This window comes from Sylvia atricapilla, chromosome 3 (genome assembly GCF_009819655.1).
Source record: "Sylvia atricapilla isolate bSylAtr1 chromosome 3, bSylAtr1.pri, whole genome shotgun sequence".
Lineage (NCBI taxonomy): Eukaryota > Metazoa > Chordata > Aves > Passeriformes > Sylviidae > Sylvia > Sylvia atricapilla.
Genome location: NC_089142.1, coordinates 68935012 through 68955054, shown reverse-complemented (window position 1 = coordinate 68955054; position 20043 = coordinate 68935012). Strand labels below are relative to the sequence as shown.

The 20043-nt window shown below is 35.2% G+C and overlaps 1 protein-coding gene across 3 annotated transcripts in view; it reads left to right on the top strand.

Moving 5' to 3' along the window:
• The window catches only part of RYR2 (ryanodine receptor 2), a 378658-nt gene that overhangs the window by 98662 nt on the left and 259953 nt on the right, over positions 1-20043 (top strand). For all 3 annotated transcript variants that reach the window (XM_066315680.1, XM_066315679.1, XM_066315678.1), the window contains exon 3: positions 13560-13664. In XM_066315680.1, the coding sequence (XP_066171777.1) occupies positions 13560-13664 (105 nt within the window). The remainder of the gene's footprint in view (positions 1-13559; positions 13665-20043) is intronic.

The following is a 20043-nucleotide window of genomic DNA, read 5'->3' as shown; positions in this document are numbered from 1 at the left end:
TTGAGCAGGTACTGACACAATGAAATAGTGAGTTTTTTAAAAATTGATTCCCTCTGAGAAACTAGATCAGTGTTGTTTGCTTGTATTTACATTGAGTCGCATTCTGTGAATATGCCATTTAGCAAGGTGGTTGGTTGGATTTTTTTTTTAATGAAATTGCTGTGGTTCATTTCTGTATAAGTGTTTCCACTTCATTCTTTTAAAATAAGTCAAAAATTTGGTCAGAGCTTTGAAGCTGCACCGCCAGGCCCATTTGAATTGCTTTTGTGTCATGTTGCCAAAATGAATATTCCCATTTAATGGTAAAGATGGCACTTAATCTTATGTAATCTTATGTTCAGAGGGCTCCATTTACCAGACTTTGGCTAAAACTGTTGATTTTAATAATTTAAATAAAGAGAATTTATGAATACTTACACATTACTTGGCCTACTTGACATATATAAATTAGACACAGGTGGATAAGGTCATCATAGGTGTAGATTAGAGAGGATTTTGTTCAGTGAGTCATTCTTTCCCAGGAAAATGCTCTGTAGGAGTATTGTAAATTAGAACAGTGTGCTTTGCAACATTGTATGTAGCTTTATGCAACATTGGGCATACAAATTTTGAAATATTATCTTTATTATTTATGTATATCCAATTCAGTTTTTTCTTCTTGTAACTATTGTATGAATTTTGAGCCTAAATGCAGGTTGGTAGTTATATTGATCAGTCCTGATTGTGATCCTTGCACTTAGTCTCAGAAACCAACATGAATATTTCTTGAGATGGAAAGTGAATAATTTAAAATTAATGTGATACATTTGGGCTATGAATAACACTGTCAGATCCTCATGGCTGTAAAGCAGCCACAGAGATATGGCTTTATATCAGCTGAAAATTGTGGTCATTGTTACTGGGCATAACAATTCAGCTTAGCATGTTTGTACTGTCACCTGCAACTCAGGGAGTTTTTAAAAAGGAAACAAAATGTGTTATATCAAACAAGTCACCACAGGCTAAATATTGTAATAATAATAGATCCATTCTGTGAAACCTTACTGTTTTCATTATATCTCTTGTTGAAGGAGATATTTGAAGTTTTAAATTCACACAGGAATGAATTATTTCTGATCTTAAGGAAATATTTTGTATCAAATCTAGTTTTTCCAGAGATACACATTGAGTTTTATATTAATAAGGCATTATTTGCTAGGAAATTTGAATTTAAAGCTCTTCCTATCTTCAAGCTATACATTCATGAATGGGAAAGAGTTTCTTTTTAAGTCATGCTCACTTAATATTTTTTAAAAGTAAGACATTATTATAGACCAGTTCTCTGGTTTTGGGGATAACCCTGAATGCTTAATTCTAGTTATTTAGAACCCATGGAGTTTTATTGTAAGACTTTAAATGTACTGTATACTTGGGATTTTCTTGTCAAAATGTGTTTTACCACTGTAATCTATAAAGCACCTGGGAAAAAACCTCCAAAGGAAACTGCTGAATTCCTAAATATGCTGGTAGAGTTCATGACATGTAACCTGAACATCTAAGTTACAAAAGCTGAAAGATAGAATCAGACTAATTTTGTAGGTCAGTTTAGTTGATGGTAATACTCTAAGTGATGGCACTGAATGAGGGAATAGTACATATGATATCTATGCATGCATCATCTCTGCTATCAACTGATGCAAGAAAAATTTCAAAAGATCAGTTTTTTATTATTTTCAGTATTATTTTTATTATTTTCAATATTACTTTATTATTTTTTATTATTTTATTATTATTTCACAATGTTAATGACATAGGCCATCCTTGCAAGTTACTTTTCCCAGAGTTATATAATTTATGAAATCTAATGAACAAAACACGAGTTGTAATTTCTCCAGTCAAATATATGGTTTGCAACTTCCTTAATAATTTAAATGTATGTTAAAAGCAAACAAACAAATAACCCCTAAATGTTTACAAACCTACATATGATGTACCCACATATGTAGCTGTTTTGGATGTTTTTTCTTGCTTGTTTGTGTAGGTTGGTTGGTTGGCGTTTTTTTGTGTTTGTTTCTTTATTTTCATTTGCTTTTTTTTTTTTTTTTTTTTTTTTTTTTTTTTTAGAACAGCTGTAGCAATTACACTTCTGGTCTGAAACAAGGGAAGAAAACGTGAAAAATCCCATTAAATTAGTTTTCCTTTATATATCCTAGTAACTGCTTAAGCGTCTCATTACTTAAATATTAAAATGTAAAAAGAAACAGATATTATGCTAAAAAATCTTGTCTGAGATATGGCTGTAACACTGTGATAGAATAAAGTCAGATATGTGGTGTACAGTCCTCTAATGGGTTTGATAACGTTCTAGAGGCTTCTAGAAACCTGCCAGTTTGCTGTGATTTATTTTCTGAGTCCTAGCATTTTTAGTACAGTTCCTAGTAAAAAGAAAAGTTGCTATCATTGCACTTTGGTTTTGCCTATTTGCATTTTGAACACACAAAGCAGTGCCCTTATCCACGTGCACAGTTCATGGGTTTTGGTAGTTGGGTATGTCAGCATACAAGCCTTGTGACTCCTTAATAATCTTGGGATTATGTGTTAAGGACTGCAAACAGATTAACTTGTCTTCAGCAATTGTGCTAACTGTAATAAAATACAGTAAGAAACTCCTTGAAAGATAAATGAGTGATATATAGAGGAAATCCAGATTATTTTGAGGTTGGAGTTCTTCTTTGGGTACATTCGTATTGATGCAAGTTAGAGCTGCTGGCTTTTCTGTACAAGCACAATCCCAGAAGCTTCAGGCTTGCTGCCTTGCCCTGGGAAACTGAACATCACAAGGTTACACAGTTGGCATGTTCTGCCAAGTCCCCTGGAGCTCAGCATTTTAAATATTTTCTCTGAAGGGTTTAGAGTGAAATGTACTTCATTAGTACATGCAGAGTAGTTACAAGGCAGTCATTTGAATTTTAATTAGACTGATATGTAGTTGCACATCTGAAAACGTGAAAAAAAAAATTCATAAATCTGTGTTTGAAGCTAAGAACACATAAAAGTATAAATGCTTATTTTAAGCCTTTTAGATGAGTGTTTGTCTAAAACAGCAGTTTCAAATTAACTTCCTACCCTTTCTTAGCACTTCAAGTCATGGTATTATTACTTCGTACTCAGTATTTTTAAGAACTGTTAGGCTAAATCTGGTTCAGCAGACTCCTATGAATAATCCTAGCCTAATGGGCTCTCAGAAATTAGGGCAAAGAAATGTGGCCTGTTAATGAGTGAATCTGTGTTTATTTGAGGTATCTAATGTTGATCATATCTGAAACAAAATGGGAAAAAGTATCAAATGTTTATTTCTTAAGACTTCTTGAAACTTAGACCTTTTGGGTCTTGATTTTCAAGATTTTAGACTTTACGTCCTGGTTACTTCCCCATGAAAAAGGAGGAAGATTATTTGTGCTTTTGTAGCAACTGAGGGAATGCTGTAACATGCTATCATAACAAGAGTATTTTCAACATTTAATTAAGAGTGTTAGTTTATGAATAGTCTGAATTGGATGAGGGAGGTTGGCCAAGTGGAAGTAGTTTCGAGTTGGAAAATGTATGCTTTGTGACCCTGTGTTTGAAACCAAAATGGAAGTTATTTTAGTAACTTTCCTAGTATTGACTGTTGGGTTACCATATGCAAATACAAGAATAACTTTTTCTGGTTTCAACAACAGAAAAATGCTTTATTTTGCATTAAAAAACCAGAGGTCAGATGGTAAAAGAAGTTTTTATGCTCTTAAAGATTATGCATAAATGCACAAGATCACAGTTCAGGCTGTTTTTCTGAGTGTTTAATTATTTTTTAATTATTGCTGAATGCTTGCTGTTTGAATACCTGTGGATAATAGAGATGGACGTGCGTAATGCTGATTGGTGTTTTTGAGCTTTAACTCCTTCCAAGTTCTCTTTTTCTTCCCTACTGGATATAAAGAATGCATTTAGGAGTGGGAAGTTTATTTCATCTTCCAGGTGTTTGTCTTCTTGTCTTGACACCATCCACAAAAAAGTTGCTTTTCCATGGGCGCTGACTTTTTACATGCGATTAAAAAAGAACAGAAAGCAACGTTAACCTGCTGATTTCAAACGTCTGATACACTCTTCCCCTAAAAATACTGCAAACTCTACTTCTAGCCCACATCTAAGTGTCATTTAATGATAACAGGGAGTTATGAATTTCAGGTTTTCTTGGTGTTTTTCCAAGTATTGACCAGTTATATTTGCACAGTGCAATGTTTACAGCTGATGATAAGGCAATAATTGACAGAAATGTGAATCAAAATCAACAGTTGTTCAAATGGCTTTAGATGATGTAGGTTGAATTAGTTTTAACAGTTTAAGATATTTTAAACAGGCAAGGTATATACTGATCTTGGAAAGAAACAGCAAGGACAAGCTATTTCTATATGAAGGAAAATTCTAAAACGCTGTGACATTTTGAGTACTGTGAGAGAAAAAAAAACAGGGCTAGTGCAGGACTTGCATGAGAGGGTTGGACATAGGTCCCAGAAAGCAACCAACTGTTTTACTCAATGCAATATGAAATATAATCCAACTTTCTAAGAAAGCATTTGAGTGCCCACTATTCAATAAATTAGAAAGCCCAGTAATACAGAAATTCTCTTTCTAATGAGAATTTAGCAAATAAAAAGGCCCATAGAAATTAAGTTAAATTGCAGTAAGGTCTTATTTTTAAATAAGAAACATGCCTAGTTTGATTAACTGTTTTAAGAATAACGCTTAATAAGCTTTGAGTGCCATATTTGATGTTTGATTTGGTCTGAAGTACACTAACAATGAATTAAGCCTCTTTGGGCTGATACATTTGAAAATGCCTATAGATTAATGACCATGTAAGTCTTCATTAGCTCAGAGTGGTAAAATAATTTCTTTTCGTTTTGCGGGTTTCTGGCTAATTTATCACGGAGATAATGCACATAACTGTGTGCGTAATTCTTACTAGAATTTTTTTGTGTCTATAGAAAAGGAGACTTCCTTAGAGGAATTAATTAAAATGAATTTTGGTTATTTTGAAGAACTTACAAGTATGTGGATTTTTTTGGGCCTGTTTTTTGGAAAACAAACCAGTACGAGACATTTGAAAGGTTATTTTAAACCCCAGCATGGACTGGCACCTGAGTAGGGGAGTGAAGCATCTTTGCCTGTTTAGTTGAAAGTTCAGGTATTGGCAAATTAAAATTAGAAGCATCTAGAAAATGATATGTGCTTGTGCATAATAGGTGTCTGCAAAGGTCTGTAGTTATTATCTTATTATCTGATGTCAGAATGTGAAGTTTTGAAAAGGAAGATCTTGAATCTGTGGTAAAGGAGGAAACTCCAGGTTGGTCAGTGATCTAAATGTATGCCACAGTCTTATGTAGGGGTGATATATATACTCCCTCCTCAGGATACTCCCCCCTAAACATGTATTTAAGGGTAGCAGGAAAACAGTCCACAGATTGTTTAGGTCCTTGAGACTGTCTTTGGCATCTCTAAATTTTTAAGCCTATTGCTTTATTGCCTCTTGCATAATTCACTTCTGAGGCAGGTGGGAAATGCATGTGGGTATTTCTGTCTAGACAGTAATTTGTGGAAGATTTTTGTTCTGTGTGTTACTGAATGATAAACCAAGAATTATTTAAAGCAGCAGTTGGTTTTATCTTAACAGCTTAGTAGCAATATTTGGGCACCCTAGACCAAGAAAGAACAACATTTGAATGCTAAGAACCAGTTACTCTTGCAATTGTTCTTTTTTGGTTTTGTAGTTAATAGGGGTGTATGCTAAAACAAGTATTTATTTTTCATATCATGCAGTGGATGTTCAAATGTAGTGCCATGCCCAGGCAAGGAGGGGCTTTGTATGCTTAGACACTGATAGATAAGCCACAGTTTCTAAGTATACATGGTGAGCTTTTTTTTTTTTTTTTTTTTTTTTTCCCCAAACAAATATTTTTGCCTGAAAGTATTATTGCACTTTTTATCAGCAGTGGAGTCTTGTCAGTGCAAGTCCTTAAAACCCTGTAAAGCTTCCTGGCAGGCAATCCTTTTTACTTGGACTCTTTAAATCCTTTTGTCCCTGACCCAAATTATATGATAGAGTTTCTCTTGAACTACAAGAAGTTAATTATTAAATATGGAGTTTTTAAAAAATAAAAATCTTTCAATATATGATTCTGATTGATTTGCTTTACATTACAGAGGTGGATGTATATATCTTTTAAGGTAATGTATTTTTTTAAAATCTGATTTTAAACTGCCCAGGAGAGAGCTCATGATGCATCTCCTTTCCTTCATTTAAGGGCAAGTCATGGGTGAGTCAGAACATGAACTCCCAGTGACCATTCAGCAGTATATCATTTTCTTAGGTACACAGATTGACCATTGATTTTAATAACATACAGTGAAAAACATAATAGTTGAAAACTTGGAACAAAATCCTTAAAAGTTAAAATTTGATGTCTGTTATGCCTTTATTGGATAATTTGTAAGCTAAATAAACAGATTTCACTTTCCTAGACATAGTATTTCATGCTTACTGCAACGTAGATGAATTGCTCGTAAGAGTTAGTGTTCTGGAAGGATTAGTACTTACGTTTATTTGGATGTTATTTTTATGTGTGAAATTTTTGTTATGAAGATTTCAGATACAGGATAAATTTAACAGTAAGAGAATCTCAGCCAATAATGGCCTATTGGTTATTATGCAGAGGCAAGAAATTCCACTGACTCAGGTCAGGCCATGTCACTTATTACAGGCATAAAACATGTGCATGTCTGCCCTATTTGTTTGATCCTGAAAGGTTACAGAGTTGCTGCATAGGAATATGACTGTTGTAATGTGTATGGTTTATATTAAATCTGGTCAGGGATTAGGATGATTTTTCTTCCTCCCAGCTGATAATATCCTAGATTTTCCATTACTCAGTAGCTACAAATACAACATAAAGTCTAAGAATAAAAGGGAACGTTAAAGTTTTGAATAATACGCATAAGATTAGTGTAATAAGATAGAATTTTCAGAATCAATATGAAGATAAACAAACCATGTTTTGTTAATTTAGGTGTGTGCCTAGACCCTCTGTAGCACTGTTGATCCTACGAGCTTTTCTTATTTTATTAATCAGCATGAAATTTTCCTAATTACCTTAAAATCTAACACGTTTTCACTGCTTTATGGTGATACACTATTAATTAATGTTCATCTAAGCTTCTGGCTATAGCAGCAAATTTTGTGGTGGGAGTTAGTCTGACTGACCAAGTTTATCCATCAATGTTGCAGTGTAGTTGTATGGCTCCTTACCTAATATTGCCTTTATCTGTTGCTAAGAGTTTTAAATTTTCGAAAAGGAGATAAAAAAGAATTAGCTCTCGGTAATGTAGATATGTGGGACTTATGTCCTTAGGTTAGAAAGGAGACTACAGGGAGAAGATGGAGGATAAGAGGAAAAAGCCTGTTATCCATTTAGAAATGGAATGTATGCAGCCCTTAATCTATCCAGAAAGTAAATACCATAGCAGAAATTACAGTTTCCAAGTGGTTAAGATAGTCTGCTCTGTTAATAATGGCCTCAAGACCTTTGACAGATTTCAGGATCAAAGCTATTTCCAAAGTGCAAAAACTGAAAAATTGTAAGATAAAACTTTGAAACTATTTTCAGCATAAAGGACAGTACTGTAACTGTACGGAAGTAAGAGCATCTTAAGTAGTAGATTTTTGTCTGATCTCAGTTCGACCACTAGCTGGTTTTCCCTGTATTTCTCTCTCTCTCTCTCTCTTTTTTTTTTTTTTTTTTTTTTTTAAATTCTAGACCGTGTTCTGATTTTATCCTCCTGTCAGTTTCTAAGTTTTAGCTCCTGAAACAGTTTTCTTGTGAAAAAAGGACTCTTTTGAGCTTTCAAATGTTACCGAGAAACATTTCACTATGTGAAAATATCATTTATCAGGAAGTAGAACATGCTGAATTTTTTGGATTTGAATTTTGAATTTTGGAAGTAGAATGTCCTGGATTTTTGAAGGTTTTCCTAGAAAAAGTGAAAAGTGTACTTCTGACAAAAAGCCACTCCCTTGTTGAACTGCTCTTCCAAAACTATGAGAGCATTAAAAGTTTTAGGTATAGTAACAGAAAGTGTTTTGAATGCTGAGAATTTCTCTGCTTTTGAGGGAAACAACGCCTTGGGATGGAATGTCCTATAAAAGCCTCATACAGAAAGTGATGGTTTCAGACTGAAATAATCAGAAGCAGCTGATGGCAAACTTTGTGTTGGAGGTCATCAGGCAACCTTCACAGTCTGCTCATGGCAAACACATGGGAGCTTGACACTCATCCTGGAGGGGTTCTAGGGAGAGGACAGTGTTGCTTGACACTCCTCTCAGCAGAACTGAAGCTGTAAGGCTCATAATTCATTCTCTGTCTTTTCTTCTTTGGGATTTGATTAATGTGGTTCATTCTGTTTGGCTCACGGGGCTTGTCAGACCCATATATTTCTACACTGGGTCCATTGTTTTGATGACAAGCTGGAAAACAGGGAAAGCTGGGCCTTCTGTGTAGAGTCCTAGAAACAGACGTTTTCTCTTGGTAATATTGAGTGTGTTTCATCACTGTCACCAGACAGAATCTCATTTAAATAGAAAGGGCTGCCAGAAAGATAGAGATGTACAAATTTAAATGTAACTTGAAAATAGCTGATGGGTTCAGTTTCTCTCAGGCTGCTCCCACAAATAGGACTCCAGATGTTTTGCTTAAAAATTCTGTACTGAAATGAATTTTCTGAGTCCTCCTACTTTGATTCTCAAAGTTAAGCATCTAGTAAATGTGCTAGCATTAAAAAAAAGTTATAAACACCCACATCTCATTTTTTGATATTAGGCTGCTTAATTAGGTGGTTATTTAGGTACTACTGGTTGAATACTCGGTATACGGTAAAAAACTGAATACCTGTGAGTCCATTAATTGCGAATTTGGTTAGAAGAATAACAAAAATAACTGTGAGCTTAGGAAAGTAACTAAGAAGCATGCAAATATCTAGGAAGAGAAGGAAAGCTGAGGTGGTGCTGCTTATTCTTAGAAACAGGATTCTGTTTGCTGATGCAGTTTATTATCCTTCAGTCTTGTACTAATATTTATGAGAGGCAGAAGTTCAGTTTACATTCACAAGATTATATGCAACGTTATATGAGCAGGTTGTACATTACAGTGGCTTGTTAGCACTGTGTGATTGTCAGAGTATTGACAACAGCACTGTTTTGCATCTCAGCCTCTTGCTTTCATGGGAGTGTGTAAATAGAAATTCTCTAGAAAATGAAATTGAGCATAATGAATACATCCAGTACCCATGATTCACCTGTGGGCTGGAATACAGTTAGGGTTATTTTTAAATATATTTCAAAAGCTTTACTCAAAACACCTTTTTAATAAAGGGTATGATTATCTAATTTGCAAATCTGCCTCCCACGGAGTAAAGCATAGTTTAATATGCAAGTATTACTACAGAAAACTAGTGTACACAATAAATGTAGTTTAAAATGACATGAAGAACAAGGAGTTCACCAATTTTCTAAATAATCCAGTAATTACTTCACTAATGGATATGCCTTAAAAATTCCAGATGACCGTTAAATTTATTTTAACTTGTCTAATTTTGCTGATTGGGCTATTGCAAGCCGTGAAGAAGGAACCACATAAAAAGGTAATAATAATTTATTGCTTTTATCCTAGAGGTACTGAATTTCCTTTTGAAATGTAATATACAATTTGTATTTATTTGTGTAGTAACTTTTTAAAAATCGAACTACTTGCATATTAGGCTCTAATTATGACTGAGTAGATTTTCTAGAAAGAAAAATTGACAAGAGGGCAAATCTAAACTGGCAGCCAAATCAGTAATGCTTTAATTAATACTCAGATAAACTGGAGTTACTACTATTTGCATTCTAAGTCAGTGCCTTTAAACCCATTAAAGTATGATTGATTTTCCAGATGTGTCAGAAATGAACTGAAAATAAATTGTATTGAATACTACCATTGCTTATCAAAATTTTCCACTGATCATATGAACTACAGTGATACAGATTCCCTGTATTGTCCAAGGACATTGTATACTCTGTCACAAAACAAACCAACCCCTCTCTTTGGAATATGAATTAATTTTCTATGTCTTTGTTTTAAAAAGTCACTTCAGCAAATATAAATATGATGAAAATTGTTGGAAAAGAAGGTTGAAAATTGCCAATATAGTTTTTTATATCTGATGAGACCTCTGCTTTTCAGCTGATCAGTTTTAGAGTTATAGTTTGTGTTCTGTTATCAAAATAGATATTTATTATTACCATTTAACTGCTAGTTAAACCTGGTAGCTTTGGTGTTTATTAAAAGTGCTTTAGTTGTTAGACATGTAGCAAAATATTTTCTTTTAAATTATTCATTATTTAATAGGGTGTTCGTAGTCTAGCAAAGCAGTCACTGAAATACCTGCTGACACATTTCACCTCTCCTAAAAAAAGCCTGATGTTGAAAAGTAATTGCTACAGGTTTTCCTTGCAGCTCCTAGGATATGCAGTTGTTCTCCAGGCTGGGTACTAAAATCTACTATGTACTATGTGTGAAGATATCGCTCAGTAGAGAATGTTAGGCTGGCATAGAATACCTTTATTTTTCATATGCCATCCTCTGTCTGTGTGTGAGGTAATATGAGAGACAATAGGGTAGATAATCAGAGGTCTGGCAAAGACTGTTTTTCTTTCTTCGTTTTTATTTTATGCTTTGAATATATGGAAAAGACACTGTGAATAATGTTTGTTATACTTAAATGAGAACTTTAAAATTACTTGAAATTGTTGTCTTTGGTGGGGGGTATTCAAGAGAGGAACCTTCAGTCTGTGTCTGAGGCCCAAAGCCTCATCTATTAAATCCATAGTGTTAAAAGCGTCAGCACTGAAATAAAGTGTATAGGAATGAGCAGAGCTGTAACGGAGCTGAATACAGTGGCAGGTCTGCATCTGTCCCATGTTTTTCCATGCTTTGGTTGTTGTACATGCTGGGATTGATGCAGTCATGCCTGTTGGATCTTCAGTAGAGCAGAGCTGGGTGAGGAGCTGCCAGAGAGGAAGGTCTAATTCTCATGCTCACTGCAAGCATTAGTAGGTGCATCTTTCCTCAGCTCTTAAGGGAAAAACATTTCTCCCTGGGGGCCACCAAGTACTCAAGCATTCATGCAACAAAGATGAGGTGGGATAATGTCCTCTCCCTTTTGCCTCATTAAAAAAACCCTGTCTCTAACATTTTACTAGACTGTAAGAACACAATACTACTTTCACTTAATTAAAGGAAAATGGTCTCAGACATTTCTCGTTTTTTACTCCCTAGCAGCAAAAAGTGTGCCTTACTCACCTGCAATGAGAATAGCTGAAAAATGTTCATTTGGGACTTCATAACTCAGTTTCAGTAGGGAGAAAAAGAAGTGCTCATGGCTGTCTTGAACATGAAGGAGAATGAAATGGATGAAGGAGAAATGCCCTGATTATGTTGGTTTGATCAATGTTTGAAATCATGCATGATTTTTGATATTGGAACATATATAACCTGTGGGGTAGGTTCAATAGTAAAAAAATACTATGTTCAAAATGGTATGTGCGAGACATGCTCTGCCAGCAAAAATGCTATTTTAAATAAAGGTAATAACAGTGGGAATATTGTTAAGGAGACTTTGTTTATAGATGCAGAAAAGGTAGCTTTGGCTCATTTCTGAGTACAGTGCAGGGAGCATTTTTTCTCTTTTGTTCCTACTCTTGTTTGTCAGTCCTCACTGGGCAGAATGGAGAGTGAGCTGCACTGTTGGGCTGTGAGGCTTTCTAGACTGGTAAACTGTCCTTACGTTAACTGAGAAGAAGCAACACCTTGCAGCCTGAGATCTTTGAGTGCTTTGTAACATAAGGGCTTATGATACTACTCACATTACAAGGATGTTTTGAAGGCAATCTAATTGGTTGTTTGTTGGCCTAGTCGTAGCATGAAAAGGACAGTCATAGTGTCTGACTAGCTAAAAAAGCAAAATGGTAACAAGAACACTGACAAATAATTAGAGACCTGATTCGGAAGGAGTTGACTGAAAAATGTTCCATGCCTAAGTATCATTGCGTAAGTCAGTCAAAACTCATGCAAAAGAAGATGCTATTAAAATCTTTTTCATCTGGCTGAAACTTAAACTACAATTTCACATTAATTTCATTGAAATATAAGTACTGGTAAACAATAAAAGAGCTATCATGTGTTAAATAGACCTGGATTTAGTAGTGGTGAACAGCAATATAATTAGCTAGTAAGAGTGTGAGGTATTCTGAGTTAACTAACTTTTTTTGGGGAAAAAAATGATTTTGCAACTACCTTTTACAATTTGGCCTTGGAAGTTGCTTCTTCACTTTGTACACAGTTTGAGTAAGTGTGCAGTTTTACAGCTTTAGCAGCAAAAGTATTCATGGTGTAAAAAACCTGAATTCCAACAGTCAATATAAGTATTCCTAAGCTAAAATATGCAACTAACATGAAAATAGAGAAGGAATATGAAACAATTTCTGGAGGCAAGAAAAGGTGTGTAGGAGTTGCAAATTCTATTAACAGAAGAAAAGATCCCCACATAAAATCTAATTATAGTTTGCTACTTTGTAACTTAGACATTGCTATTACAAACCTCTTTCAATTTTATATGAATTTTTATGATAGTCTGGAAAATTAACTTTTCAATAGTTCAATTATTTTTTTCAAGCATGACATGTTAAATAATAATTTTTGTAAGACTCTTAAATTTTATCCTAGTTAGAGCAGCCTGTGGTGAAGTACAGTGCCCTGCAAGGCTTTGAAGCTGCTGCCTTGTTGTCCAGTATTTCTGTTGTGAAAATTCATCTTGACCCTCATGATAAGGATGAGGTCTGGCTAACTACCAGTAGCCTAAAGACTGAATTTGGTTTTCCTCACAATCTGAGCATAATGGCTGGGACGCATGTTCCATGTGCTAATGTCCAAGCAGACGTATCATTGCTTTGCTTAGGAGCTTTTCCACTCCCAGTTTTCTTTGTACAACTTGTCTTGCTGCTCCTATTCCTTTCCAGGAGCACATCCAAGAAGAGTCTGCCTCCATTCCCCTGTAATCACCATTAGATTTTTGATGGGAATCACAAGATCCCTCTCCTTCTCTCTGCAGACGCACAGGGGTTGCACTAGCCCTGACATATGTGGTGATCCTCTGCTGAACTTGATAAAATTTGTTGGTTTCTTCTTTTATTGAGAGTTTTTTTTTTTTTTTTTTTTTTGTTTAGGGGGGACCTGATACCCCAGGGATCAGCTTGCACATGCTGAGCAGAGCGTTGTTTCCCTTTACTGGCTAAAACTCAACTTGCAGCCCAGTGTGTGGCTGGATTTCATAGCCTCAGAGATGTATTAGACCTTTCAGAACCATGGATGGTGAGGCAAAAGAGAGCCACTGGAAAGTCCTACTTAGCAAATGTGTTACTAATGTGATCTCATGATTCTCTTTTTACTTAGAATGTTCCTCCTGATTTGTCCATCTGCACCTTTGTGCTGGAGCAGTCTCTGTCAGTACGGGCCCTCCAGGAAATGCTGGCTAACACAGAAGAAAAGGCGGAAGGGGTAAGTTATTAAATATTTACCCTTCTTCCTCTTGTAAAATAGTACTTTTTTCATATGGTTTTCCACAGTTTTCATGACTGTCACATGCTTATAGCATGATTGTGTTGAATTTTCCTCCTTTGCTACAGGAATGGTCTGGGTTTTTTGGAAATTATAAGCAATTCCAGTGTCCAATGAAGCTTGCCAGAATTGTAAAATTTCAAAGTGCTATGGGTCAATATAGATTTCAAGGCTGTTTTAATTCAAGAATCTCATAATTTGTCATATAAAGCTTGATCATTTCTTCTGAACAAGTAAGCTTTCTGAGCATTCCTGACTATATTGGGTGAGACTGTCGAAAGGTCTTAAAATGACTTGGATGTAGGCTGGTTGTGTCTGGAAATAATGAAACTGTTGCGTGTGCCCTGAGCTGTAACAGATCTTCAGCTGAAGATAAAATATTTTGAGCCTCAGTGGACAAGAAATAGCAGTCTGGAAAATGAAGGCTATAGGAATTAAATCCTATAAGAATTATCATTATTATTATTCCTAATAGGAATTCATTAATTTTTTGACTAGCAAATAATTATTTACAAATAAATCATAGTAATGTAATTAATGTTCCCTGCAGTGCAATTAATTTGATTTGTTATGCTGTAATTGAATGTTTTGTATACACCTTATAGTGTTCATTGAATACTGTGCTCTGGCTCAAATCCTGTAGATTTTTGAGGAGAGTGTAGGCATAGGAGTCAAAAGAGAAGTAGGTGTTAACCCTAAGTCCATTACTCAAGAAACCTGACAGGAGATAAGCATGCCTCTGATATTTATGGAGATGCCTCAAGAAACCAAACTAATATAGAGTAGTCAGTTCTGCTAGTGTTCTGCCCGTGAGAATTTGTTCCAAGAGAATGAAAAGCATATCTGAGAGAAGAGGTGGTGTCAGAATAAGCAGATAAGTACTTCTAAACTCCTCTTCCTTTATTTGGGCGATACTGAAACCAAGAGCAAGCAAAGTTCATAGGGGAAAAAAATAAAATCAAAGAACCAGACACATACTGGCATAATGTCAAAAATCACAGTCCAAACCCAAGGATGTACAGTGGTAACTGTGTATGGCCTCATGTGTGAATTAGAGCAACAGTTTTCTTTGTTATTCCCAATGGATGTGAACAGGAGCATGAACTGAAGGGAAGTATAGGGGAACATGTCATAAAGTAATGATAAAGGGCAGAATGCAGTGAATGAAAAAGCATTCAGTTTTTAAATATGAAGTATTAAAACTTCTCTTTAAATCATAACATCAGCTTGCAGTTTTTCTGTTGCACTGTCTTTAGCAGAGTGTTGGGGCCATGTATTTGCTTTTATATATTTGCTTTTAATACAGAGATCACACCCAGAGAACATTGGAGCATGAATAAATCTCTCTGCAGAATTATTAGAAAATGTGAGCTCAGATATTCTGCTGGGAACAGGGCAGGCTTAAGAGAGCTTTGTAGTGATTTTAGGTGGAATATTTGCACTAGGTCTGGACTATTTTCTCCACTAGATGTGAGTGGGAAAAGATTTTTTTTTTTAGGACACACTGACTGATGAGACATATGATGTTTGGTGGTAATCTGGTATTTTCTGGAAACAATTAGTGATGTTTTCTGTGCATAACCATGAAGGTCAGAGTTCTGGACACTTACACCCATGCCTAAATAATCCTGATGGCAGCTGCACTGGTCTACAGAGCTCTGTACTCAAAGATCTTCTGACATGTGCACAGGAAAGATAAAATGGAGTTCTGATTATGTGGTCATTATGTGGCTCTTGGCTCTTTCCTGTCCTCTCAGCACCTATTAAATGCCAATACTAGCAGAAGATACAGAGCTACAGCTATACCAACACAGAGAGATAGTGTTCAGTAAATCAGAAATATATTTCTACTGCAAACTTTGATGGCTTCTGTAGAAATGCATTAGGAATCTGCTTGTGTCTCTTGCATATTAATATACTGATATTAGAAGAGAACAGTCTTGAAAAAATGGTTTGTAGATGAACACAAGGTCATGTTGTTGTTAAATATTTTTCTTTAATAAGTCTCTGAAAGTTAAGAATGATGATGATACTAAAATGACTGAATATGTGCTTGCTAATAAATTAATAGAACTGACACTTGGTATCTGTGTGTAGTTTCCATGAAAAATACACAAATTTTGCCTTTCCATTTATATTTGTATATCATAGGGCAGGTACTTATGTAGCTTCATGTTTGTTTGAAGTAACCATTAAAAGAAGTTGTAAGAGACAAGGTAATTTGTCTTTCCTGAAGCACTGTTATCTTCCTGGACAAGCATAAATTCTTTTGATTAAAAAAACCCCAGAATTCAATTTCATTTAGGAGAAGAAAGTACAACAATTTTTTGAGGAGTTGTTTCTATGAACTGGTTTCAGCATGACCTCAGTTTTCTAGTGGAAAGAATCCTGCAAATGGAGGTCTTTTCAGTCCTCAGTTGCTGTTCATTACATTAGAAATCATGAAGATACTGTGCTTATAAGTGGTCTCCTTGAGCTGGTTTGCCTTTTGTGTTGTGTAATCTCTTGAATGCTATGTTTATATAATAGGTATTGTTATATAACAGGTAAGTTGGCAGTAATTTAATGGTTGAGTAATATGAACAAAATCTCATATTGACTTGAGTCAGAACAATAAGCAGCTTTCTTGTGCACAAGAAAGGATAACTATGTGCCCTTACTGCTTCTCAATTAGTATGCATTAAATGTACGAGAGTACCCCTGCAATAAATACCTTTTTTGTGCAAAGTCCCAAAATAAGAATTTCCATACTTTGTGAGATCAGGGATCCATCTATCTGGGTATGCCTACTTGGCTCTCCTGAACCAGATAAATGCTAGTGTCAAAGACAACAGTGGGAAATGACTGAAATTTCAGAAGAAAGAATGTGTGTAATGCTCTGTTTCTTCTAGGTACTGAGTAGTTATTTTGTGCTCTGAGATTTCGTTATCTCCCTGTAAAATACTGTGCTTAGGTCTGACAGTTTATTAATACACTGACATTCATAGCTTGATTGAATGGTTTTGGTTTCAAAAATAAAACCACGGCCATGTTGATTTGCTTAGGCAGCATTATTTGCACTTTTCATTTTAAATAGATTTTTTTTTTTTTAAATTTTACTGGGGTCTGGAGTGCTATAACCATATGACACTTTCATCAGTTCATCCACAGGAAAGAAACAAAACCCAACAAACCAGAAAGAGATAAGGAAAAAGGGAGAAATCTTGTGGAGAAGGAATAGTAAATAATTATGTAATGAGGAGTGTCCTCACATAGTCTGGGCTGTGGTGTGTTAGCCAAGCAGAATTACAGGTGCACTGTCCTACACATGGGTGACCTAAAGCCTTGGTATTACTTCATAATCATTTTGGCTCAGTTTTTAAGTGTAACTTTTTATTGTTAGAAAAAGCAGATGTAAGATGAAAATGGAAGTCCTTATGTTTTTATAAAGCATTTAAAACCATTAAAAGCATTCAGACCATCTATTCTTAGCCTGATTGTTATTTCCAGTGAACCTTCTCTGGACCCAAGTGCCTTGTATTTCATTAAAGCTCATTAGTTGGAATGATCCTGACAAGGCGAACTCATAGCTTCTGGAGTAATTTAGGTATAGTCACTGCAACCTGTTGGAACTGTATTTTGCTTCTGATTCTCTTTCCTCTGATTGTCTTTTTTGGGTAGTTTGTTTGATGTTGTCTTCCTTTTTAAAAATCTTTTAATTGTTTTTAAATAACATCTTTCTTTCCTAGATTCAAGACCTCTGTCATCTAGTACTTGCTTCTTGTGAAAATGATTAAATCCCACAATCAAATCAGTTCCTGGAAATTTTCCCTAATTTTCTTAGGAAATGAAGCCTGACCATCTATCCACTAGTGCTCTTGAATTCAGTAACTTCTGTGATTTCTGGAAAATATGAACAAAATCAGAAACAGCGTTAGATAGTTCTTCCAGATATGATGGATATTGGGTAGGAGGAAGGGCTATGTAACCTGTAAGAGGAAAAGAAGGCAAAGTTTTCTGTTTTACATTATAATCAACTGCTCTTGTGCTATTGCACCTTCTGCACAGCTTTCTTTCACTGAGAATTGTTTTCAGAAGGACACGGGAAGGAAGTTGCCAAGTTTCAGGTGCAAGGGAGGGATTAATAACTTTGTGGCTTCTTTCAGTTCTGAGATTTAAATGACTTTTTCATAAAAGTTAAACAACAGACCTGCACATTGTATGCTATTACCAGTCTCATCTTTTATGACAAGGAAAATTATTTCCCTCTGTCCTGCTGTATGCACAGTAGAAAAAGTATCCAGACATATTTGACACGGAAGAATGTCAGGTACGTTCTTAGCCTCAGTTGGTTCAGAAATTATTTAGATTTTGTCTGAAAGGTTTTTCTTTTAAAATCATCCTCAAGCAAACATCCTGCATGAAAAATAGGTATTAAGATAAAAATTTGCCAAGAGGATGTGCAAATTAAAAATTAAAAGTAAGGTAACCTTTATAAAGCCCATTGCTCCTAACTTTTATTTGAACGATATTTCAAACTATATTTATATGATTCAATATGAATTATTTTTTTCTAATGGGAGAATCTGAGTATTCCAAACTCCATTACTCTCTGTATTTATATAAAAAGGGGCTAATTTGAACTTCCATTCTATTCTAATGCTTTTGTTATTTCAAAGAGATAAAGAACAGTTTTGGGCACAGTGACTAGGTACAGGAAATTAAATTAGCTTGGCATTTAAAGGACGTTTTCCTGTAAGTGGACAAGCACAAAATCATCTATCATCTATGTTGGCTGGAACAAAAAAATAAATGCTTATTATTCCCTGAGTTACACTTGCTTTGCCTGCGTTTTTTGAAATATATCCAACAGTTTTTCCACCTTATGTCTTTTATAGTTGTTCATGATAATTGTAATAAATGATACCAGTGAAATTTGAAGATTCTGGGTTATATTTTACATGCCATACCTGATGAACAGACTGCATGCATATGTGTGTATTTATGTATGGCACATATAAATAAAGCTGTGTGTGACCTGCTGTCACATGCTGGTGTGGTGTACATCTGTGTGTGGCTGGGATACCTTGTATCCCAGAGAATTGTTCTTAACTGCACTATCCCATGGGAGTGATGGAGAACTGTATTAATAAATTGTCTTTTACAGCAGCTTTAATTAGTTTCTGTCAGCAGTGGTAAAATATTCTCTTCACTCTGGTCTACCAGAAGACTGGTGAGCGCCAAACCATTCCAATTCTATGGTTGTACCATCCACAGGAAAATCTCATATTGTTGGAGAGTAAGAGTCATCTATTTTTGTGGAAACTTCTGGAGCTGCTGTTTCTTGATCTATGCTTTGTTCTGCCAACACAAAGTGTATGCATGGGCTGGTTTTGTTCAGGTGTATATATAGGAGTATGAGACTCCTGTAGGTTTTTTTTGTTTTGTTGGTTTTTGCTTTTTCCAATTTTATCAGCGAAGTATTTGGAGCATTCAATTCCTCAATTCCTTTGCTAATGGCTAGGCTTCATGCTACATGAACTGCTCGCTAGTAAAATCATCTGCACTTGGAGTGTAATGTGTTTCCTTTGGAATTGTGTTTTAATGACTCCAGCAGGACAGATGCACCAAACTCACTTATTCTCAATGGAACCCAGTGGATTTCTCTCAGCTGCTTTTGTGTCCTTTCACTTCAAGTGTCAGCTTTTTGATTGCTTACTAGAAAAAGTGTGGTAGTGAAATAAGTAAGGATTTCTTTGCATGTCCCTCTAGCAAGGAGGTGAATATATAAGTAGTTACAATTTCTGTTTTGAATGACATAATAAACTAGGAACTAAAATAAATCAGGAGAGTGTAAGACTTTCTAGAATTTATATTGAAATGATTTTAAGTGCTTACACAGAAAATCACACTTTATTATTTTTTTTTTCTTTCTGAGAAGACATGAAGTGGTTTTTTTTTTGCTATTGCTCTAGTCTTTCTAGACTTCATTATAAAGGGGACAAATTGGCTTTCAGTTGCCTTAGTGTGCTTGAAATTTGTTTACTTTTAGGTAAAATGAAATGTAGGGTTAAGTCCCTTTTAGATTCCTGCAAATTGATCTTAGTTGCTATATTATCTACCAAACACTTCAGTGTGCAGTTTGCTGCCTTTCCCCAATATTTATTGTCCAGCAACTGTGTTATTCTAATACTGTATGCCATGAAGATTTGCTGTGGTTGGAAGTTCTATCCTGTCTTCCTGGTTGATAAGGAAGATGTGAAACTCTGTCCATGCCACTGTCATCTTCTGAGGGCTGGTCTTCCAGAGAGCTGGAGGTTCAGAACTGGAAGCAAGATCT